General features: G+C 44.7%; 1 protein-coding gene across 1 annotated transcript in view; it reads right to left on the bottom strand.

Moving 5' to 3' along the window:
• The window catches only part of CDC40 (cell division cycle 40), an 80,859-nt gene that overhangs the window by 38,863 nt on the left and 16,933 nt on the right, over positions 1-25,063 (bottom strand). Inside the window, exons 2-3 of the mRNA XM_040350235.1 lie at positions 18,472-18,558; positions 13,788-13,917 (exon numbers count right to left, since the gene is read on the bottom strand). Of these exons, the coding sequence (XP_040206169.1) occupies positions 13,788-13,917; positions 18,472-18,558 (217 nt within the window). The remainder of the gene's footprint in view (positions 1-13,787; positions 13,918-18,471; positions 18,559-25,063) is intronic.

Below are 25,063 nucleotides of genomic sequence, written 5' to 3'. Positions count from 1 at the left end.
GCTTTCCAAGTTAAATACAAACATCTGAGGGCCTTGGCCAATGCATTCTGTGAGAAGTTCAGCTCTACAGTGTACTGCTGGCACCGGTTGGCTTCTAATAGCTTGGGGCAGATACATATGTAAGATATAGAACAGAGAAGGAATTATGCCATGTTCTTTGCTTGTTAAGCAGCCTCACGGCATGGCATGTAGGAGACTTGGGGATTCAACCAAGCTTTAAGGCCCCTTTCACACTGGGGCGTTATTCAAGCGAAGCCTCATCTGCAATCCCAATGTGAAAGCCCAAGTGCTTTCAGAGCCCTTTCACACTGCCAAAAAACCGCTGGTAAAGACCAACATTTTAGGGCGTTTTTGCAGTGCCTCAGTGTGAAAGGGCAATGCGTTTTTACATTGCTTTCAATTCATTTCAATGGAGAGGGGCGTTTTTTTCAGCGCCCAAAAGCTGCCCCAAAGATGCTGCTTGCAGGACTCCATGTGAAAGGGTCCATTGAGATGCATGAGAGCGTTTGAGCGTTTTAATAGTGCTATTTTTAACGCTAAAACGCTGTAAAAACGCTTTAGTGTGAAAGGGGTCTAAGAGCATAGCTGGTCACAAACCTAGGGCTCATTAGCCTTTGGGTCCATTTTATTTTATTTTTTTAAATTGGCCCACAATGTACCTCAAGACTTAAAAAAAAAAAAAAAAAAAACACACATCTGAACAATTTCCAACAATGCAGCAGAGCATTTATATCTGTGCCTCGTGGTGTGCTATAGTGTGAATGTGTTTAGGTCTGCTGAAAAAGCCAGCATACTTTGTATACAATAAGGTTACAGGTCATGTCATACCAGCAACTTTGAAGCAGACATTTGTAGCAGCTACACATGTACTTATTTGCTCTTCAAATTTGCAGGAGTTTCTGCTGTAGTTGGTACAATGCAAATTTTGCAGTTACAAATCGCCAGCATGCCATTATCATTGGCAGCTCCATTAGATAACATGAATAGCTGCTGAAGCTGGCATCTTCAAAAGGCAGTGAAAACTTTGGCAATGTTTAAGGGCCAGTTCATACCAGATGCAGTCCAGTGTGTTATTAATCTTTTTAAAAAATGCATGCAGTATTTTTAATGGCCCTAGTTCACATCAGCATAGTGCGTTCCAGTCGGTGCCTTAATTTTTTTCTGTATGGAAAGCGGCAAACGCATGAAAATCACATTGGATTGAATCAAAAACGCATGTCCTAAATTAAGATGAAAAAAAAAAAACACACGTACTGGAACGCATTAAAAACTCATCCAGAACACAGAAATTGTGGCGTTTACCGGCCCTGAAACAAGATAAAATATGCTACCAACAGCCTCATCAAAAATAACTTTAGCCAGACACTAATAAAATTCACAAGACTGCAAGATACTGCTGTTGAGAAAAGGGATTTAGCAGTTAAAATTTACTAAAATAATTGCATGTCTATGTTCTGCGTACTGTGGAAGACCAGATATAGTGAATGCAGGAACCTTGGTTTAGTAAGACTTTAAAAGTAGAACAAAGTATGAGGACATTAACAGATCGGGTATGCGTCATATAGCTTGTACACAGGTTTTACATACTGTTTGCCATTTGATTTTGCATTGCAGCTATTTAAGAAAACATTGGTTGCTGAATCCATTTCTAATTCAGAGCAGGGCAAGATGCAGACACAACTCAAACTATAATATTTTCCAGCACTCAGCCACATAAGGCAGTAAAAGGGATCTAATAAAAGCCATATCTATCATTTAAATAAAATGGTCTAACAATAGAAGTGAAAAAAAAGTAAATCACAACAGCAGGAGCCAGGTACTATTTTTATGTTCAATTTCAGATGCAACTTAAGCCACACAGAACCCCATGACAATGGAAATTACATTATGCTCAATGATGCTGAGCAAGGCATGATTTTGGAAAAGGTTCCAGATATTTTTGGTGTGATTCCAGCACGATTTTGGCCCCACGGAATATGCAACACTACATAATCACACTGAAAAATCAGATCAAAGCAACGTGAAAATGTGCAGTTAAAAATTGCGAAGGTCTGTGGAATATGGGTACAAAGCTACTATTACTTTTTAGTCTTTTACAAACAATGTTACATAAGAAAAGCTATATACTTTCACAAAAAAAGGAGCATAAAGAGGTCTGAAGCATTTGTAGCCTATGCAAACTCTATGCACAGTCTATGCACATACTCTACAAGCATTAACAATTCACAGAGGGCTTGGGATATAGCACCCCCTAATGGGCACAGAAAAAAACACAAGACAAACATTTATTAATGTTGATTGTTTTGAAGACACTGCACTTCAGCATGTGCTTTTTCCTGTCCTGTGATTTGTTTTCTAGCTTATCTTCTAATTTTACTTATTAAACAAGATACATAGGAATGGAATTAATAAAAAAAAACTGACTAAACTGTCCATGACAAAAATCATTAATACAGATGCTCCTTGTCAATGCTGCGACTTAATGCGGTTGGGACGCCGGTGCCATCTCCTGGGGCGCGTGGGTCACCCTACAGACAGGTTGTACTGTGTGCTCCCTCCTATGTGTTGTAGGTTCGATAGATCTGCTGATGTGTTTGATATACTACTATGTACCAAGTTTTGTACCGTTGATTAGAGTTTGCATTCAGTTATTACATGTAAAGTATCGGGCCGTGCAGGCCCTGCCCTTGTTATAAATAACATTTTTTTAAAAAAAATCATTAATACAGTATAACTAAGGCAAAACATTTCATTTTAGTTTCTAGATAGAGTGGAGAGGGATTAAAACACCTGTCATTGTCTATTTCCATTACGGTCTGTGCCACCGTTGGGGAGATTCCCCTTCTCCATTTGTCATGTTGACCATCATTTCAAGTAAAAGTAAAATATTTTGGGTTGTCACAGGGGGGGGGGGAAAAAATAAAAAATACGAGGGGGGAGGGGGGAACTTCCAATGGGTATGTTAGTTCTGGAGACTGGGGGGTGTTAAAGGATTTCCTCAATTTGCAGGTTATGGGTCAGGAAGCGACAAGAAAGCTCCCCAAATGTGACAAAGGTGTAAGGGGGGGGGAAGAGAAGGATACAGGGGTCATACCACTACCCCCCCTTACTCTATCCAAAATAAAGATTTGCCTATAGTCCGACTTTAAAAGGAGAAGTTCACCTTTACAAAAAAATAAAAATAAATGCACGGCCACGTTTTTTGAAAACTGACAGGGGGATCAGGGGGAGGTGCATCTGTAACCAGTTACATCCTGAATATAGCTGCAAAGTCTATGGCTCAGATGTAAGCAAGGGTTTGTATAATACAATACATAGAAATGTGTTTCCATTGTAAATTATTACGTATGGCGCATCTACTGGTAAGAACTACACGTTAAATGCACAATAGTCTGAAAATGATGTAGAGGGAATACACAGCAAAAGTGTCAATAATACCAATTATATATCAGACAGGAGGCTCATATCTTATGCATTAATCTTCCTTTATTAATGCTCACAGCAGAATGTATTGCTAAAAAACTTCAACGTAAAAACTTTTCAAAACAACTACCACCCCCAGCAGTCCATATAGTCTCTAACCACGCCCCTACGGAGACCTCCATAAAAGGGGACTGCCTGTGGTGGTTCCTCCTCTTTCTTTCTGCTCGCAGCACAGATAAGATAAGTATTTGTTTCTCCGATTACAATTTCTAATACAGGCAGTGCGGGGATCTTCCCTGCTACTTCTCTTTGCCTTCATTTAGTCTACGCTTGTTCTCTATAGAACTTTTACCTTTCTACTTCTGTATATTTATGTAGATTTACTGCATATATTTGCCATTCTCTTCTGCATATATTTGCCATTTTTCTCCATATATATTGTGGTTACCCCTGTTTAGATTGCGCTGTGCTCCGCTCTGTGGATCCTCCTCACCTGATACCGTGTCTCTTGCACACACCATCCTGCGTCATACCGCCGCCATTCTGAAGGAGGATCCTTCTTCCTCCTCTCAGCGCGCGTACGGGGGGCGGAGCTTTCGATCTCGCCCATTCGACCAATCAGCGCCCAGCGGACGTAGTCTCGCGAGACTTCGTTCCCGGGCCGCTGGTGATCTCAGGCTCCCCTCCCCTCCGTCGCCATTCTGGCGCCGACGGAAGGGAGGACAGGACGGAGCCTGTAGTCAGGCTAATAATACCTAATGAGCAGTGTGGCTCTAACGGCCAGCAACCCTTACAGAGCTTACTATATAATAGACTACCATAATACTATACTACCCATACATCCGGAACTTGGTTCCAGAGAGCACTACCCCTCAAAGTTTTAAAATACATTGACACACTCTATATATAGTGCAGCTGCCCTGTCATCACTTGCACACGGGTAGATCATGTCGGAAATTAACCCAATGAACCCCATTGGAGATGTAAATCCCACAGGCACCTCTCATACCCCAAGTGCCTCTCAATTGCAGGACATCATCCACATGTCCATTCAGGCTGCCCTGGCATCCACCACCCCATCCACTTGGACTCTACAGTCCACTAACAATCCTTCAGTACCACCCCAACAGGATGAACCACCCTCAAAAAAGGGTAAATCCTCACATAAGAGGAAGCACACTCTGGTGGTGCATGACTCCCCGGCAGGGGAAGTAAACAGCTTGCATCAGGTAGCCCCCACCACGGTCTACCAACCCCAGCATCAGTCCGAGACTTCGACCCCTGGACCCCAGGGAGACTCAAAAGGGGTATAGAGCCACTAGAAGGGCTAAGCCGGACTCATACATTGATTCCTCGGAAGACGATTCGGCTGACCCCTCTGAGGGATCGGACGTCTCAGACTCCGAATCATATATCGAGGATGCTGGGGCCACGGCGCTTGACACAGCCGCCAATCCTGCCACGCAGGACCAAGTCCTTCTGGACGCACTTGGAGAACCCTTTTTCCACCCGGACGCAATCACCCATCCGCGTTCGGGGGAATGGACTCCCCTGCCACATGTGGCAGAATACGTAGAATTGTGGGCCAGGAAGTCCTTAGACAGGACTGCCCGCAACAAATTGAGGGCTGAATGTCCTAGACCCTCCATACCCAAGAAGGTGGTAGCCACCCCGGAGGTGGATCCGGTCCTAACCAAATACCTCCTAAAGACGGGGAAATTTCAAAAGAAAGGTATTGGAAGATCCTTTCGCTCGATACAGGACCGTGTTCTGGACCTCATGGGCCCACTTACAAAAATACTCAATTTGTCCGAGCAGGCTGCGGCTTCTGGACAACCAGTTGACCTCCCACAACTGAGGGGTTGGGCACAAAAAGCCCTATGCCTAGCCGGCACTGCCAACACGGCATGCTCGGTGGAGCGGCGCAGATCCATCCTCATGCGCCTAGATCCCCAGCTTTCACATCTGGCGGAATCCGAACCCGGCCCATCGGCTGAGGGCATGCTCTTTGGTGACATGGTCATTAAAGACATTAATAAGTTCGTAGGTTTATTCACCAGCCTAGACAAGGCACAGAACTCCTTAAGGAGGACAGGAACCAATAAGGTTTTCAACAGGACCGGCAGAAGTAGAGGCCGTTCTGCCGGCCGTGCCACCTACTATAGGCCACAAGGTAGAACACCAGCTCAGTATCACTACCAGGCTCCATCCTACACCACCCCGGTGGCTCAACGGCACCCTTTTTTCCTCCCAGAGGCAGACCCTGGCGCGGACGTGGGGGACGCGGTTACCCTCGATCCCGACCTCCTACTGGTGAGTATACCTTACACCACACTCGATCACATTCCTGTGGGGGGACGTCTGAGATTTTTTTACCCACGCCTGGTCTGCGATTACGGCAGACGCGTGGATTCTAAATTTAGTAGGGGGGTTCGTGATAGACATACTTGTCCCACCGCCTCTCAACATCATCCACCGCCTCTCAACATCATCCCCCCCCCCATTCGGTTTGCAAAACGAAACACCCTCCTCATAGACAAGGAGATACTAGACCTGCTTTCCAAACAGGCTATTATAGAAGTACACCCTTCTTCCCCAGGTTTCATGAGCAACCTTTTCCTAGTACACAAAAAAGGAGGAGGCTATCGCCCAGTAATCAACCTCAGGGGCCTAAACCAATACATCCAGTACCGACACTTCAAGATGGAGGGAATTCACTTCCTTCGGGACCTGCTCCACCCTGGAGACTGGCTCGTGAAAATAGATCTAAAGGATGCATACCTTACGGTCCCCATTCACCCAGAATCCCAATACCTGCTTCGCTTCCCATGGAAGGGCAAGATATGGCAATTTACTTGCCTCCCGTTCGGCCTGTCGTCCGCCCCATGGTGTTTCACCAAGATCATGAAACCAGTGGTGGCAGCTCTGAGGAGCAGGGGAGTACGTCTACTCATCTATCTAGACGACATCCTCATCATGGCCTATTCCAAGACCCAAGCCCTTCTCCACATGTCCTGGGCAATATCCCTTATACAGAGACTGGGCTTTGTAATCAATCACGACAAATCAGTTTTAGTCCCATCCCAACAGATGGAATTTCTAGGATTTACGGTGGACACGGTCCTGTCCACCCTCAGTCTTCCCAAGACCAAACTCACTCTTATCCGCAAAGAAATTCGATCAGCACTACGCAGAGGATACCTTTCCCTCCGTACGTTAGCACGCCTGGTAGGCCTACTGGCGGCTTCTATTCAAGCCATTTTTCCGGCCCCATTGCACTACAGAGCCCTTCAGAGGCTCAAAATTATGCACCTGAGACAGGGCCTCAAGTATTCGGACGAAATTCCCCTTTGCCAAGAAACCACCGAGGAGTTGCGATGGTGGCTTCACCACGCCGTCGAGTGGAACGGCAGAACCATCTTCAATCCCAGCCCGGACGTCGTCATAGAGTCGGACGCCAGTCGCCTGGGCTGGGGCGCCCGGTGCGGCCCAACCTCCACAGGGGGAACTTGGTCCCCTTCGGAGACTTCTCTCCATATAAATGCACTAGAGCTGTTGGCAGCTCTGTTCGCGGTCAAGAGTTTCATGCCTTATACTCCCACATGCTGTATTCTTTTTCGCATGGACAATGTGGCGGCGGTGCAATATGTCAACCGCCTGGGAGGCACCAAATCCAGAACCTTGGCGTATATTGCAAAGGATTTCTGGGACTTTTGTCTAAAACACGGCATTACTCCTATAGCGGAATACATCCCGGGAATCTACAACTCAGTGGCCGACTGGAACTCCCGATATCTTCGCGATTCCAGCGACTGGATCGGTCGACATTTCTTCTCTTGCAGAAGCTCTGGGGACCGCTCTCCTTCGATCTCTTCGCTTCCCGACTCAACCACCAGCTGCCTCGCTTCTTCAGCTGGAGGCCGGATCCGGAGGCCTATGCGGTGGACGCTCTCCGCCAACCTTGGCCGGAGGGAAAACACTACGCATTCCCTCCCTTCCAACTAATCTCCAGACTTCTCCTACGGATATCCAACCTGGGAGCAAGCGTGGTTCTGATTACGCCATGGTGGCCGACCCAACCTTGGTTCCCACTTTTACTGGGGATGTCCATAGACTTTCCCAGACTGATTCCACAGTTTCCCCACCTTCTCACCGGTCCGAACGGGGAACCTCACCCCCTAATTCAGGAGAACAACCTTCCACTTCTCGCGTGGTTAGTCTCGGGATCCCCACCTCTGATAGAGTCCTTTCAGACTCGGCTCAGAATCTCCTCGCCCTGGCCTGGGCCCCCGGGACTAGATCGGCATATCGATCAGCCTGGAAACGATGGGTCCGTTGGTGTGATTAACGACAGGTTGATCCCGTACAGGCCCCTGTATCATTAGTGGTCAATTACCTGGCGGATTCATTTGAATCCGGTAGGTCATACAGCTCGATCAACATCTATCGGTCAGCGATTTCAGCCTATCACTGTCCCGTAGACTCCTTACCTATTGGCAGACATCCACTAGTGTGTCGTTTGATGAGGGGAGCAAAATTTCAACGTCCCCCTAGGCCTAGATACCAAGCGACCTGGGATGTTTCCAAGGTGCTTGATATGTTTCGCCAATTGGGGGGACAACAGAGATCTCTCACTAAAACTCTTGTCCATAAAATTGACGGTCCTTCTTTGTCTGATTTCCGTCAAGAGAGTATCCGATGTTAGGGCTCTAGATATCTCCAGACGCCAATTTTCGCCGCAAGGGGTTATATTCTCCATCGTACGTAGAACAAAAACCGGCCTTACCTCGGTCTTTTATCCTTCATTCCCGGACCACCCTCTCCTCTGTGTAGTTCGTTGCCTACGGGCATATGAATTCCGGACATCTGCTCTACGTCCTGCAGACTCTTCCCAACTTCTTGTGTCCTATGTCAAACCTCACCTCCCGGTCTCGTCTGCCTCTCTGGCACGCTGGGTGAGAACCGCCATGGAGATGGCGGGGATTGACGTTACCCTGTTCGGTGCACACTCCACCAGGGGTGCCATGGCTACCAAAGTTCTCGTCTCAGGAGGCTCGCTCTCCGATCTCTTGAGAGCAGCGGATTGGTCTTCGGAATCCACGTTTCGCCAATTCTATTTCAAACCTCATGATCATATCTCATTGTCAGTCATCTCTTAAGATTAATATATGCTGTGTATTGTTGTATTATATGCTGGTTACAGATAGCTTTGAACTTGCATAAGATATGAGCCTCCTGTCTGATATATAATTTGAGATTTTCCTAGCTTGTGACGGAAAATATTGATTATATGAAGACAGGAGGCGAGTATCTTCCCTCCCTACCCTCCCTATTACGGTTGTTTTCTTCTTCACAGGCTACTGAACCTCGACGTGCGCCCTGCCGGCGGACTCTTCAGTTTGGAGGATGAGGGAATCCCGTCTTCGTGCTGAGCACAGATGCTACTTTAAGATCCCCTGTTGGGATCGGTCGTTCCTGGAACCCTGTTGGGTCACGGTCAGTGGTTAGCTTTCCCCTGGAAGCTGTTGGACGTCGACCGGCTGGTCTGGACTCCAAGGTTACACCTCTGTCATACGTTTGGTACTGTTTCTTCCTCTAGACATCATCGCATCAAGAAACAGGAGGAACCACCACAGGCAGTCCCCTTTTATGGAGGTCTCCGTAGGGGCGTGGTTAGAGACTATATGGACTGCTGGGGGTGGTAGTTGTTTTGAAAAGTTTTTACATTGAAGTTTTTTAGAAATACATTCTGCTGTGAGCATTAATAAAGGAAGATTAATGCATAAGATACTCGCCTCCTGTCTTCATATAATCAATATTTTCCGTCACAAGCTAGGAAAATCTCAAATTATTCTTTTCCCCCTGGCTCTGCATACCCTGGACCCAGAAAGACGCTCACCTACTCACTAAGGCTCGGTTCACACTAGATGTGGTGCAGATTCACACCAAAATTTGCTGAAAATCTGCATTAAAATTGCAACCCATACATGCGAACCAATTGTGGAGTGTATGTTAACGGCACCCTGAAAATCGGTTTGCAAAACGCAGTGCAATTTTCAGAATCAGATTTCATGGGCGTGATCACCAATGTAATCAGATTCTGGTGCAGGCAAAAAAAAAAAAAAGATCCTGCACAAGTTTGGTGCAAATGTGGTGCGATTTGAGCCATACAATCCAAATGGCACCCCAGAGACACCGTATGTAATCCGCACAGGAATGCGGTGCGATTCCTGTGCAAACTACAAGCAGAGTCCTGCATCGCATCAGTGTAAACCCTGCCTAAATGGAGGGCAACCATGGGGCAACAATATACACTCTAGAGACGGCTTCCCATTCGATCCAATTTGTACCTACTAGATAGCACAATACTAAGCAGCCTTTTTTATGAAAATGAGTAAGCGATTTGCTGAACTTGACCTAAAAGCCCCCATTAGAGGACCATATTGACTCAATACAATCTCTGAAGGGTGCTTTGCAAGAGACATACCATATTTCTTCCTCAGTTCCCAAAGAGAAGCGTCCTCTGTGGAGCTGATAAATTACCCTTTGCGGGCTTCAATAACAACTCTTCAGTGGAAGAATAGTGCCTCACCATTTTAGCATCTCGTGTTGTCTACTGCCTTACAATAGACCAAAACTTAGTATTCAGCACCTTTTCTTATGCACGCTTGACATTCCTAAAGCCCATTGACTCCCCATAAAGTTTTTCATTTGTACCGTTTAATGCCACAGTTTTTCGCAGCACCAAAAAGCACTTTAATATTTATATTCCTGGTCAACTAGGAGTCACAAACCGCTCCAACATTCCTTCTATGTAACCACATTAAGAATTTTTTGACCTATACCTGACCCATAATATACATATTCCACCATATGCAAAAACAATAAGGATATGGACAGCCGCACTCCAGTAACTTGAAAAAAGACGTGCCCTTTATTGGGTACAGGAAAAAATGCACTACAGGTATCAGCACACAGTGGGATAAACAGCTGACGCGTTTCGCATTGAGTGTCAATGCTTAATCATAGCTATATATAGCTATGATTAAGCATTGACACTCAATGCGAAACGCGTCAGCTGTTTATCCCACTGTGTGCTGATACCTGTAGTGCATTTTTTCCTGTACCCAATAAAGGGCACGTCTTTTTTCAAGTTACTGGAGTGCGGCTGTCCATATCCTTATTGTTTTTGCACATCCTGTGCAGTGCCAGCACCCATCTGCTTCTGAGTGGACATCAATTACCTTAGTGAGCTCACCTGGAGCGGCAGCTCTCTTACCTGTTTGACATATTCCACCATACTTTAATATGGACCTACGAGTCTGGACTACTAGCTTTGATGCCTCTCTGGTTGTCACATAGCAGGCGAGTTAGAAAAAAGACACAAGTCCAACCTATGTGTGTGATTTTATGTCAGTATTACATTGCATACCCCTGTATGTTGTGGCCGTTTAGGTGCTTATCCAATAGGTTTTTGAAATTATCGATGCTCCCGGCTGAAACCACTGCCTGTTGAAGAGAATTCCACATCCCAACTACTCTTACAGTAAAGAACCCTCTACGCAGTTTAAGGTTAAACTGCTTTTCTTCTAAATTCAGTGAATGGCCGTGTGCCAAATTAATTTCCCTTTCGCAGAAAAGTTTTATCCCTCTTGGCACGAGATCGGTGACTGACACGATTGATGGTGGAGGATTGGGCATTAGCAATGACACAGTGTGCACCATCGGCCCCAAAGATTTGGGTAAGCGGATGATCTGTTCCCGGTTTATGTCGCACAAGCTGACAGACAAACAGAAAGCAAAACAGATGGAAACCTCTGGAGATTTCATTACCATGTCTGACCAGGATCCATCGCCACTGAGGATGAGACTTGGTGCCATCATAAGTGATGCTACATACAGTTAAAGCAGTAGTAAACTCAGACAAATGTCACTTCAAATCAGCAATAATTTAACATCATGTTGTCGTTTATAATCTAAGCGCAGCATACAGTATGCAAAAATAACCTTCTTACATGAAGGAATAAATGGTTTGTGAATGCTCCAACTTGTAGGAAGCCGCCGCCATTGCAACTCCTGTCTTCTGCGTCTCCGCAGTAATTTAGGCTTTCAGGATGACACACCATTCCCAACCTGTTACACAGCTGCTCAAAATTCCCATCTGAGGCAATTACCCGCCACCCGGAAATTATCTTTTTGGACATCTCTGGACCTAATCAAATATCACTAAATTACTAGATTACCTTGCAAACAAAATTACAGGACTCCCATGATAACCAAATCAAAAGAACATTTTCATAACAAGAACATTACTTGAAAATTCTTACAAGATCCTCTATAGATGGTATTACAGCACCAGTCTGCCTGGCCAAAAACATTCCCACTTCTCCATCTACATGTTTTAGAGGCGGTCCCAAGCCAGGCACAATGGCACAAATCCAATGGACCTGTCCTCATGTTTTTACAATATGGATAAGGGTATATAACCTCATTTGCCCTCTCCTCAATACTAATACACAGGAATACAAAGAAATCTTTTGTGAATAAGTCAATACCATTTTTTAAGCAGAGAGAACATTAATCACACATACTGTATATGTTAATAGCCACAGGGTTAGAAGACTCCATCACTGAACTTCCATGAAGTAAAACAATCTATTAAATAACAGAGATCATGGAGGAAGCACCAGACATCCTAATGGACAAACGGAAAAATTCTTGAAAATATGTCAGCCTTGATTATTTAGACACGACTACCCCAAAATGAACAGTAGACAACCCGTGAACTCACATCCCTATGCCCTTCCAATTTCATGCAATTCTGCACTAGCTACAGAAAACTGTGACAAACAGTGTATACCATTCTCCCTTCAAAATTTTAAAGTGAAAAGGTCTTTTGCCAAGGCAGTGGGGTCATTAAATGCCACCCTACCGCAGCATATACTCACTTTCTCTCTTGCATGTTTCTCCATTCTGCTGGCAAGCTGCCAAAATAAACCTGTTTAGACTCCAAACAGATTTGTCAGAGGCTACATGGGGCCCTAGGCTGCTTTCCTGGTCCCCTGTGACAGCACTGGGCCAATCACAAGGAAGAAGAGGGAAGAAAGAAGGAACAAGGAAGAAGAAAAGGTATATGCAGATTGAGAGAGGGGAATAGGATGACTCCTTTCACTTGCATGGGACCCTTGCCAATAAACTGTCCAATGTTAGATTTTCAAGGAGACACTGGCATATAACATCTGCATGACCGCTGGCCTAGCATCAGAAACAGGTGGGGTTTTTCTGGACTTGGACAAAAGCCTTAGTCCCACATTTAGTCTATGCATAGGATGCAAGTAGCTTCAAGATTACAAATACAGAATTGGCCATTTTTTTCCTGGAGCAGGCTCATCAGGAAACCATAATGCTACTCATAGTACATCTTTGTAACATATTCATCACATCTCTGAACTTTGTAATCCTAATTGTCGGCTCTGGCATTTTGCAATGTTAAAAATATGCAACTCTTGTGGGCTGCAATATACAAATTTAACCATAGGTGTGCGCACAGTGTGTGCCAGGGCACATCCTTATCACCCTGTTCTGAGCAGATTCCCCCTGCTGCTTGGCTGCAGAGAAAGGGACAGGGGAATCTCTGTCCTCAGGCCCTTTGTCTCAAAAGTGAGACATCTGGGTTCTGTTTAAACCCCTGATATTTCACCAAAGCCCTCCAATGGGGCTCCTAATAAAACTGTAAAAAAAAGATTTTTGTACTCACCGTAAAATCCATTTCTCTGAGTTCATAGACGGACACAGCTTTCATTGACCTTAGGGTTATGCTTCTCCTGGTAGGAAGAAGCATAACCCTAAGGTCAATGAAGGCTGTGTCCGTCTATGAACGAAAGAGAAAAAAAAAATTATCGTACATAAATATGGATTTTTTTTTTTTAAATAAATGGCAAGTAAAGAAAGAAAGAAAGAAAAAATAAAGATAAACTAGTAACACCAATCTCATATATACATACATATACACACACAAATTGTGTTTCAATTTCGGGGTGCACATCCTAATGCAACCATTATCATCTGCCACTGGTTTTAGCAGTCTAATGTAGTAGCATATTCCTTGCACCTTTTGAATCAACCCACCCCTTCCCTGGCATTTCTTAATTCTCTGGTTTCACAAAGAATTAAAAAAATATGACAAAATTAGTAAATCTATGGAGGTTTGTTATGATAGCTCAAATTAACAGAAACACCACATTATTATTACATCTCTAAAAAAATGGTAGCCTCCCAGGTTTATTTCCCAAAGTTTACAAATGCATATTTCATGCTTTTGCCTACATAGATAAGGTAGTTTTATACTTTCACATTTTGCTTACCATATGTTGAAAATGTTCTTCTTTGCTGTTCGAACATAAAGTCATTAATGTGCGTTGGTTCTGCGTATCCTGAAAGCATGTTCCTTGGAGCAGCCATCTGCTGGGTTCTAAATGGATTGTTGGGTCCAAACTGCAATTATACAACAGAGGAGAGAATTCAAATACTTTTCACCATAAAATGTATCTCACTTGTGCATGCTGTAGCTCAGTGTAGAAACATGAATTAAAGTGGTTCTAAAGGCAAAAGGTTTTTTAACTTAATGCATTCTATGCATTAAAGTGGAGTTCCACTCAAAAATTAAACTTCCGCTGTCCAGGTTCCTCCCCCCTCTGGTGTCACATTTGGCACCTTTCGGGGGGAGGGGGGTCAGATACCTGCATTTGCTCCCACTTCAAGAGAAAGATCGATGCAGTATCCTCAGCGATCTATGCCATGTCCGGCCCCCGCTGTCTTCTGGGAGACACACAGACAGGGACCACTCAGATCGCGCAGACGCAGTAGGGAACCAGGTTGATTCCCTTACTAGCCGGCGCCTCCACCTGGAGCTGAGGGAGGGGTTGGCTTTGGGTGAAGACATCGCAGGTGCCCTGGACAGACAAGTGTCCTTATTTTAAAAGTGAGCAGCTGCAGTGTTTGTAGCTGCAGAGTTTAAATGTATTTATTTTTTAGGCGGAACTCTCTCTCGCCTCACTGGTTCAGAGACACCAGCGGGAGTCATTGGCTTCTGCTGCTGTCAATTACAGCCAGTGAGGAGGGAGCAGGGGGTTGAGCTCAAAGTAGACCCCCTCCACCAGTGCACAAGAGGAAATAAACATAATAAAACTACAACCAAAAAGGTGGGATGTTGCTTGCTGCCCTGGAAGATTCCTAAAAAATCATTACTGTTAAGAAAAAACGGGAAACCATCTTCCAAGACAACACGAGAAAAGCAAGAAAAGTAAAAAAAAAAAAAAGGTTAAACCCCAAATCTATTAAAAACACAAAAAATGTGATATTGCAGCTTACTAATTATTAGATGTGGTAGCTGCATCAGTCGCCTTTACTCTCCCCTCTCACCTGTGATCTGGCCAGTAACGCATCTTCTGTATTAGTCAACTCTGGAGGAATGGACACAGGAAGCACAGCAGCATTGTCAGTATGGGGGAGGGTAGTGTTAGTGTCAAAGTGGCTGTAAACACTTACAGAGTACTTTAACCTACAGGTAAGCCTAGATTAAGGTTTACCTGTAGGTCCAACAAATATCTCCTAAACCTACACGGTTTAGGAGATATTTGCTGAAAAGACTGCACTGATGTCAACGGTGCATGAGCGCCGTACACAACGGCGCAGGCGCACTGAGCGTGCCGTTAGTAAAGGCGATCATGCCGTCAGACGGCTCCCGGAAGTCAATCGGGTATCATGGCGGAGGAGAGGAACGAGAGTCACTTTGGGGGCTTCGATCTCAGGCAAGTAATTCATAATGAGCTATTATGCTTACAGGGACTTTGGAAAAGAAGCAAAAACAAAATTATGAGCCTGAATAATATGCAGCAGAGATCTACTAAACTGCCCCTACCCATCTAACAATGAGACATCTCCTTGTAATGTACTGAAGTTGGAGAAAGCGAAGAGAAACCACCTTTGGTTTAAAGGTGAGGAAAGAAAAAAAACACACACACACACACACACACACACACATAGACCAAGTTCAACATGGGAAAAAAAACAAAGTGCGCTTAGGTTTTTGTTTTTTACAGCAGCCTGCAATGCATTGCACCCACAATCAGTGTATCACAAGTGCAAGACACTTCCTTAAAGAGGAAGTAAATCCTCTAATACATTTCTTTAAGAAAAAAAAAAAACACACCATGCAAGAGAAAGGCATAATGAGAGAGTATGCATATCAAACTAGCTCATTATTAATTACTTGAGATCGAAGCCCCTGAAGGAACCCTCGTTCCTCTCTTCCGCCATTATACCCGACTTCTGGGCACCGCGGCTCTGGCGCTGTGATTGGCCGGAGCAGCGATGACATCACTCCCACGCATGTGCACGGGAGCCGTCAGTGACGGCACAATCCCCTTCACTAACGACACGCTCAGTGTGCCTGGCTCATCGTCTACAGCACGCATGCACCGTAGACATCGGTGCAGCCTTTTCAGCAAATATCTCCTAAACCGTGTAGGTTTAGGAGATATTTGTTGCACCTACAAGTAAGCCTTAATCTAGGCTTACCTGTAGGTTAAAGTGGTCTGTAAGGGTTTACAACCACTTTAAGCTTTCTCACTATACCACTATACCTGTAAAGGCTTTCAGTTAGAACGCCCACATAAGCATCAATGAACTACAAGTGTTCTGATTATCACTCAGACCATTGAGAACTACAAGTCCACATGTGTGATTTGGACACCGTTTTCATATGCGGGCGCGACTTCTGTATGCGTTTTCTTTGTTGCGCAAGCTCGCGGGAAGGGGGGGCGCTTAAAATTTAATTGTTCATATTTATTTTTATTTTTTTTACATTTTGATCACTTTTATTACTGTCACAAGGAATGTAAACATCCCTTGTGACAGTAATAGGTGGTGACAGGTACTCTTTATGGAGGGATCGGGGGTCTAAAAGACCCCCGATCCCTCCTTTGTACTTCAAAGTATTCAGATCGCTGAAAACGGCGATTCTGAATACTGTGTACTTTTTTAAATCCGGCGCCATTGGCAGCCGAGAAACCCAGAAGTAAAGTCATGACGTCGCTTCCGTGTTTCCATTACGGAGACTGAATCAAAGCCGTTTACGGCTTAGTTTCAGTCTCCGCCTGGACACAGAAGGCACCGGATGGAGGATCGGGTCTCCCGGTGGGACGGGAGGCCTGGTCAGAGCGGCGAGAGGCGGTGGGAGGAGGGGGGGGGGCGGATGTCCCCTCCCGCTCCTCCGGCATAACAACCGAGCGGCTTTTAGCCGCATCGGCTGTTATGTCTGGATAGCCAATCGCCCCGGTATAACCCCTGAAAGCCGAGGACGCATATATGCGTACGCTCGGCGTGAAAGGGTTAAGGCTTGGTGTTTGATTTGGATAAGTTTGGTCAAGTTTAGGGGGCGGGGGGGGGAATGTTCAGTTTATTGTACAAGTCATTGAGGTTTCTGGTAAGGCACTTTATATCAGTAAGTTTGTCTTTGTTCTTGGCTGCAGCAATGTTAATTATGTGCCCCCTTAGGACCGCCTTATGGGCCGCCCAGACAGAGGTGGGAAGTACATCCTCTGTTGTTTTCTAGGAAGTATTCCTCAATGTGTGTGCTAATTTGCTGGTGAATAGAAGGGTCAGTGAGAAGTGTGTCATTGAGGCGCCATTTAAAGGTAGTAGGAGCCAGCCCAATATGGGAGGTTTCAAAAGCTGCTATATTGTGATCAGACCATGGGCAGGGGTATATCGTCGCCTTAGACGAGTTTGCCAGACGGATAGGTGTGCAAAAAAATATAGTCTAGCCGGGCATAACAATCGTGGGAGTAATGAATGTATGCTTTAATGCCTATGTTGTGTGCTCTCCAAGAATCGATCAACTGGAATTTACTAAGTGAACGATTGATGGTTTTGGTAAAGGCTTTAGAGGAGGGGGCCACTCTACTCCTATCAACAGCTGGGTGAGCGGACAGGTTAAAGTCACCTCCGACTATCATGTGTGGGGAGTTGTAGAGATCTAATGTATCAAAGAATTTGGTGAAGAATGCAGATTGGGCTTCAATCGGGGCTGCATGCGATTATTTTTCATATATGGATTAGCTGTATGTTTTTTTTTTTTATTTATCAGATTTGAGTCCCTTGTCACCAATAGAGGTTTAGGGCACAATTTTAGTTTTTCTCATGAGATTTCTAATTTGTAATTTTTAGCGCAACAGTTTTTTCTGAGAAATCCTTTAGACCTTGCAAAGCCTAGCATTGCTTTAAAACAGGCTGTGGCTGCCCTGAAACAGTAAGATTATGTTGAAGCTTTAAATATCACGGCAGGCTGATATAGTCGGATTCAGGCGGGCGTAGCGTATCTCAGATACACTACGCTGCCGTAAGTCAGAGCAGCAGGTCCTGTATTCACAAATAAGTTGTTCTCTTACTTACGGCAGCGTAGTGTAACTGGGCCGGCGTAAGCCCGCTTAAATCAAATGTGTAAGATGTGGGCGTGTTGTATGTAAATTCATTGTGACCCCACGTAAATGACGTTTTTTACTTACGCCGCAAAGACTCATTGGTTTCAACGTGAACTTAACTTACGTCCAGCCCCATTCATGGACGACTTACGCAAACGACGTAAAATGTGAAAAATTTTACGCGGTCCTGACGTCCATACTTAACATTGGCTGCGCCATCTTTTTGGTGGTTTATCTTTACGCCTGAAAACGCCTTACGTAAACGGCGTATCTTTACTGTGACGGCCGGGCGTACGTTCGTGACTAGGCATATCTTGCTAGGCGTAAATCAGCGTACACGCCCCTAGCGGCCAGCGTAAATAGGCAGCTAAGATACGACGGCTAAGGAGGTCGTATCTTAGCAACATTTAAGCGTATCTCAGTTTGAGCATACGCTTAATGTTATGACGGCGCGGATTCGGAGTTACAACGGCGCATCTACTGATACGCCGTCGTAACTGTACCTGAATCCGGCTATTAGAATAGATTATGACATTTCTGAAACAATTACAAAGTGCTAGTTTACCTCAGGTGCAAATAAGGTGTCATAGGTAGGGTTGTATTGTATTTCTTTAACATGTGGGTCAAGATGGATTCCGACATCAACAGTTTCCTGCAATAGAAATGATGCAAGACATTAAATCAATGTAAAATAGATCCTGTAAACGAGCATTTCCAATGTATCTATTTAAACATACGGTACTTTTACAACAGCAAACACAGTTCAAAGTAATTTAAGAAGCCATAGAGCAGATGTTTGTATTCTGCATACTTTCAAACTGTGCAGAATGGCTTTCCAAACAAGAACTTAAATAAGTGGTCAATATATTCTGGCGAGCTCCAAGTTGTTGGACACATTGAACATGTGGTGCTAGACTAGAGCTTTCATGTCATATGCACTTTCATATTTTATTTCACGTGTATTCGTTTATCATTACCATTTAAAAAAAGTGTTACTAAACCCAGGACCCTGCATTCACTATATCTGGTCGTACACAGAACATGGAAATGCAATTATTTTAGAAAATATAAAAACTGCTAAATACCATTTCTCATCAGCAGTATATAGTCGTTTTGTGACTTCTATCAGTGTCCAGCCGAGTACTGGTTTACAGCTTATAGTGGAGGAGTTTTCATTTGACCTATGAGGTTGCATGACCCTCTGTCTGTACAGTGCCGATTGGCCCTGTGCTGATCACATTCATCCTCAAAAAAACAAAAACTCTCTAGCACACACCAAACACGTGCACAGTGCCTCCTATGGCTCAGTAATAGCAGCAGATGGAATGAGGACAGTAAAAGAAGGGGACCGCTAAGGTTCCACAGTGAGTGCAACAAGCATGCTTTACTGCAAATACAAACCGATTTTACCATTGTGGGTTTAGGCGTAATGTACACGGACGTTTTAAAACCTCCTGAAAGATTCAACTAGACAGAAAATGAAGTTTAAGGAGCGTTTAAAAAACAATATATATATTTTTAAATGCCTGTAAACAAAACATGTCTAAAAACGCGAGTTGCCGCATTTACAGGCATTTGGCGTTTCAAATGCTTCTAAACATGAGTCCTGAACGCATTTTTTTGCTTTTCAAAAAATGCTTCTAAACTCAACTGCCTAGAAACTACTATAAACGACCCTGTGTACATGTTCTGATAAGATAACAGAGGAGAGTTTAGGGGCAGCTGGAAAAAAAAAAAAAAAAAACACCCAACTGCTCCTAAACATCCGTTCACCAGCGGCAGTGTACATGAAGCCTTAAAGGTGTTGTAAAGGTAAAAAAAAAAAAAAAATTCCCTAAATAGCTTCCTTTACCTTAGTGTAGTCCTCCTTCACTTACCTCATCCTTCCATTTTGCTTTTAAATGTCCTTATTTCTTCTGAGAAATCCTCACTTCCTGTTCTTCTGTCTGTAACTCCACACAGTAATGCAAGGCTTTCTCCCTGGTGTGGAGAAAGCCTCTTGAGGAGGGGAAGAGGGGGCGAGCAGGAGTGTCAGGATGCCTACTAACACACAGCTCCTTTCTCTATCTGCAAAGTAAAGAGTGTCCTGACTTGCCTGCTCACCCCTTCCCCCCTCAAGAGGCCTTCTCCACACCAGGGAGAAAGCCTTGCATTACTGTGTGGAGTTACAGACAGAAGAACAGGAAGTGAGGATTTCTCAGAAGAAATAAGGACATTTAAAAGCAAAAATCGAAGGATGAGGTAACACCCCTTTAAAATTTCTACAATAAAGCTGAAATAGTCAAATGCTTATTAAAAAGTGTTACTAAGGCGCTCCTATTTACAGAATATAATACATACAGGGGTAGTTCTACACTAAAGTGTGTGGCATTCCTAATTTTTGTGGCGAATGATCTCCTAGGTGACTTCTAATATCATTGTAAACACACTAGGGAGAGGTTATTCTGTGTATAAAGACAATGCAAATGAAGATTAATCAGCAAATATTTACTGGTTGGCCAAAGCTCAAGTGTGCCAAAAAGAGGATTCTTTCGTGTGGAGAATAATGACTAATTAACCGGAGGCAGATAATTACAAGTGAAAAGACAGCCACTTGAGCTCACTGTATTATTATATCCAGGATTCAAAAGAAGAAAATGGAAAATGTCATACTACTTAATTGCATTAAACCAGGGCACATGTATTTACTGTTAGCCAGCTGAGAATAATTCATAGATTATAGATATCAATAATTGCTTTATGAAATAATCTACCATGGCCTCGTGCAGTCCACAGACTTGGCATTTTCCAGGTAATAGATAGATAGATAGATAGATAGATAGATAGATAGATAGATAGATAGATAGATAGATAGATAGATAGATAAAAAAAAAAGGAAAAGGAAATGTCTGTACCATACTTGTAAGGCACTTTGCATACACTCGCGGGTATGTCCTTACTCGCGAGTGTACTTAAAGGGGTTTAAAGGAAAAGTTTTTTCACCTTAATGCATTCTGTGCATTAAAGTGGAGCTCCACCATAAAGCGGAACTCCCGCTGATCGGAACCCTCCCCCTCCGGTGTCACATTTGACACCTTTCAGGGGAAGGGGGGTGCAGATACCTGTCTAAAGACAGGTATTTGCACCCACTTCCGCCCACACAGTCTGCGGGTAGAACGTCAGTTCCCGTACCGGTCCCCCCGTTGTGTTCTGGGAACACTCGACTCCCAGAACACAGTGGGAGCCAGTCAGACGGCGCAGTGCGACTCACGAATGCGCCGTAGGGAACCGGGCATTGAAGCCGGAGCGATTCACTTCCCGATTCCCTCGCCGAGGATGGTGGGGGGACAGCAGAGTGACGAGCGATCGCTCGTCCACTGCTGCGGACGGCACTGGACTCCAGGACAGGCAAGTGTGCCGATATTAAAAGTCAGCAGCATTTGTAGCTACTGGCTGTTATTGTTGTTTTTCAGCGGACATCCGCTTTAAGGTGAAAAAACTTCCGACTATACTGGCTCCCCGTTATACTTACCTGACCCCCTCGAAAGTCCCGCGCTCGGCCCAGACATCCTCTTTGCCGCTCAGCCTGGCCGTTGATTTGCTGGCGCTGCTGTCAATCACATCCAATGATGCAGTGTGCCGAGTGATACAGTGAGTGGTTATGGCCGCTCGCTGTATCACGGGAGCGCAAGGACCGCACACAATGCCAGGGCGCTCGCATGAATGTATGGAGTTCATGCGGGGAGGACCAGAGACAACCACCAAGGGACCCCAGAAGACGTGGATCTGGGCCACTCTGTGCAAAATGAGCTGCACAGTAGAGCCGCAATCTCGATTCCTCCCCCCCGCGCGATCTCCAGGCAGGATGACCGTGATTTTTGGGTGTGGCCATAGGAAAGTCCCCGGCTTCGGCCTAGCTCCGGAGCAGTGGCCATCTTGCTACACCCGGCGGTGGCTGTCTCGTCAGCAAGTGACGTTTCATCGCCGCCATCTTGCTCCACCCCACACTCCTCACTAACATTACTGTGCAGAAGGGAGCAAGCGGACATCTTGTTACACCCAAAGGAGTTTTAGCATTCAGTTATTTTTAAACACAAAACGGAGCTCATGTGCTTAAATACAGTATATGTAAATCTGACGGACTGTTTACATGTTACATTTTAAAAGCAGCAGCAAATGCTTACATGCTTGCCAATGTGACATTTAGTTAAAGTGGGGGTTCACCCTATAAACCTAAAAAAAATAAAAATGTTTTGTTCTACCATAAAATCAGGCATTGTAGCGCGAGCTACAGTATGCCTGTCCCGATTTTTTTTTCCCCGTACTCACCGTTTACTCCTACATCGAAGATACCGACTCCCCTCGGTGAATGGGCATGCCTATGGAGACGGAGGATGATTGACGGCCGGCTCTGGCGCGTCACGCTTCTCCGGAAATAGCCGAAATAGGCTTGGCTCTTCACGGCGCCTGCGCATAGCCTGTGCGCAGGCGCCGTGAAGAGCCGAGACCTACTCCGGCTGTCTTCGGGGAGAGTGACGTGCCAGGGCTGGCCGTCAATCATCCTCCCTCTCCATAGGCACGCCCATTCCCCGCGGGAGCCGAAATCTTCTATGTACGATTACAAGGTGAGTCCGGGGTTAAAAAAATCGGGACAGGCATACTGTAGCTCGCGCTACAATGCCTGTCTTGATGGTAAAATCATGTGAGTGAGGGTGAACTACCGCTTTAAATGTGAAAATCAGAGGTGTTCTTTCACATTAGCAACCATGTAAGGTCAGCAGGTTTGCTGCGGCTTTTAAAATTTAACATGTAAACAGTCCATCAGATTTACATATACTGTATTTAACCACATAAGCTCCGTTTTGTGTTGAAAATAACTTTGAAAAAATTTGAGAATCGTGATCTTCATTTTATGCAAAAGAATCGCGATTCTCACTTTTCCCAGAAACGTGCAGCTCTACTGCACAGTGGAGGCAAGTATGATTGTTATTTAAAAATATATATATATATTTTTTCCTTTAAAAGCGGGGTATGCCTGTATTGTATTGTCCAAAGAAAAGAAAAATAGATCTCTCAAATCTTGTCGATATGTAATGCGAGAAGATTGTGCTAATCAGGAGTACTCTGCAGCACAACAGACACATTTAAAGTAGAACTATAGGGCAAAACTCCCCCCCCCCATTTTGGTTAGAGAAAGAGGGTTAAAACCCTTGTCTTTTTTGCCATCTGTGTCCCATTGGGAAGATTTCCCTTATCGTCCTGTCCCATAGTCAAACAGGAAGTGAGAGGAAATCCTTGCAAACTAAAAGGAATTCATTGGGGACCCCCAGGACACCAGAACTAATTCCCCCATTAGAAGATTTTCCCTCCATTACTTTTCTGTGAACAACCCCAAACATGGGATTTTCTTATACAGTACCTTGTCAATGATAATAGTAAAACAGGACAAATAGAGAAAGTGAATTACAGCACAGACAGCAATAAAAATATGGCACATATATCTGTAGCGTTTTCCTATCTCTCTCTCTCCCCAAAGCCCCAAGTCCCATGTCTTTATGCGGCTCCATTCTTCGGTTATCTGCATGATTCACTTTTGACAACCTCTTAGGCCCCGTACACACGAGAGGATCCATCCGCTGGAATTGATCCGCGGACCGGCTCCAGCGGATAGATCCCCTGGTGTGTACAATCCAGCGGATCTGTTTCCGCAGACTTTTATCCCCTGGGATGGATTTCAAGCGGATAAAAATTTGAAGACATGCTATCAAATCTATCCGCTTGAATCCATCCCAACGGATTGATCCGCTGGTCTGTACAGACTCACCGGATCAATCCGTCCGAATGGATCCCCCGCATGCGTCGTAATGATTCGACGCATGCGTGGAATTCCTTATATGACAGTGTCGCGCACGTCATCATCGCAGCGACGGCGCAACACGTCATCGCGATGGGATTTCGGCGCGGATTTCGATCCTATGGTGAGTACACTCCATCGGATCCAAATCCGCGGAAATCCTCGAGAGGATTTATCCGCGGAAACGGTCCAGTGGACCGTATCCGCGGATAAATCCTCTCGTGTGTACTAGGCCTTAGACAGGAGATAAAAGCCACTGAAAATTTGTGTAGAGGGAAGTTGCTATAAATAGATTAGCAGAAAGCTTGCCTTGGCACAGCACAGCTCTGAAAGTCTCTTATTTTTTCTGCCAATGTGGAAGGGGGGGGGGGACCTTTCCTCCAATCAGCCGTCTGCCAGTGTACTGCTGAATGACGAAGTGAAAATTCTAACCCGATATAAGAATTCTTAAGAATATAGCAAGCTGAAGACAACAGATATACATGTAAAACTTATGTAGGGAGATTGGTTTTATCTCCGTGTATCATCTGAGGTAGAGCTGCACGATTCTGGCTAAAATGAGAATCACAATTTTTTGCTTAGAAGATAGAGAACGATTCAACGGTTCTCACGGCGCAACATTATCTTTCACATTAACTACTTCAGACCCAGGCCATAGTAAAAAGACGGCCTCAAGGTGGCGCTATAAATCCAGGATTGCGTCTTTTTACGGCCTCGGGGTCCTCCGTCACCACGATGCCGATGCGTGTGCCTGGCGGCCGCGATGTCCGCCAGGTACCCGCGATCGGCAGTTTTAGAGCAGGGACGTGGAGCTCTGTGTGTAAACACAGAGCTCCACGTCCTGTCAGGGAGAGGAGACTGACACCTCCCCCAGTCAGTCCCCTCCCCCCACAGTAAGAATCACTCCCAGGATCCACATTTAACCCCTTCCTCGCCCCCTAGTGTTAACCCCTTCCAGTCACATTTATACAGTAATCAGTGCGTTTTTATAGCGCTGTTCGCTGTATTAATGTGAATGGTCCCAAGAATGTGTCAAAAGTGTCCGGCATAATATCGCAGTCGTGACAAAATTCGCAGATTGCTGTATTACTAGTAAAAAAAAAAAAAAAAAAAAAAAAAAGTCAGAAATCAATCCCCTATTTTGTAGCCACTATAGCTTTTGCGCAAACCAATCATTATACGCTTATTGCGATTTTTTTTTTTTTACCAAAAATATGTAGAATACATATTGGCCTAAACTGGGAATTTTTTTTTTTCTTAAATGGGATATTTAAAAAGTGTTATTTTTTTTAAATTGACGCTCTTTTTTTGTTTATAGCGCAAA

This window comes from Rana temporaria, chromosome 4 (genome assembly GCF_905171775.1).
Source record: "Rana temporaria chromosome 4, aRanTem1.1, whole genome shotgun sequence".
In the NCBI taxonomy this organism is placed as follows: domain Eukaryota; kingdom Metazoa; phylum Chordata; class Amphibia; order Anura; family Ranidae; genus Rana; species Rana temporaria.
Note: the sequence above shows the minus strand (reverse complement) of the source record. Positions and strands in the feature narration are given on the sequence as shown.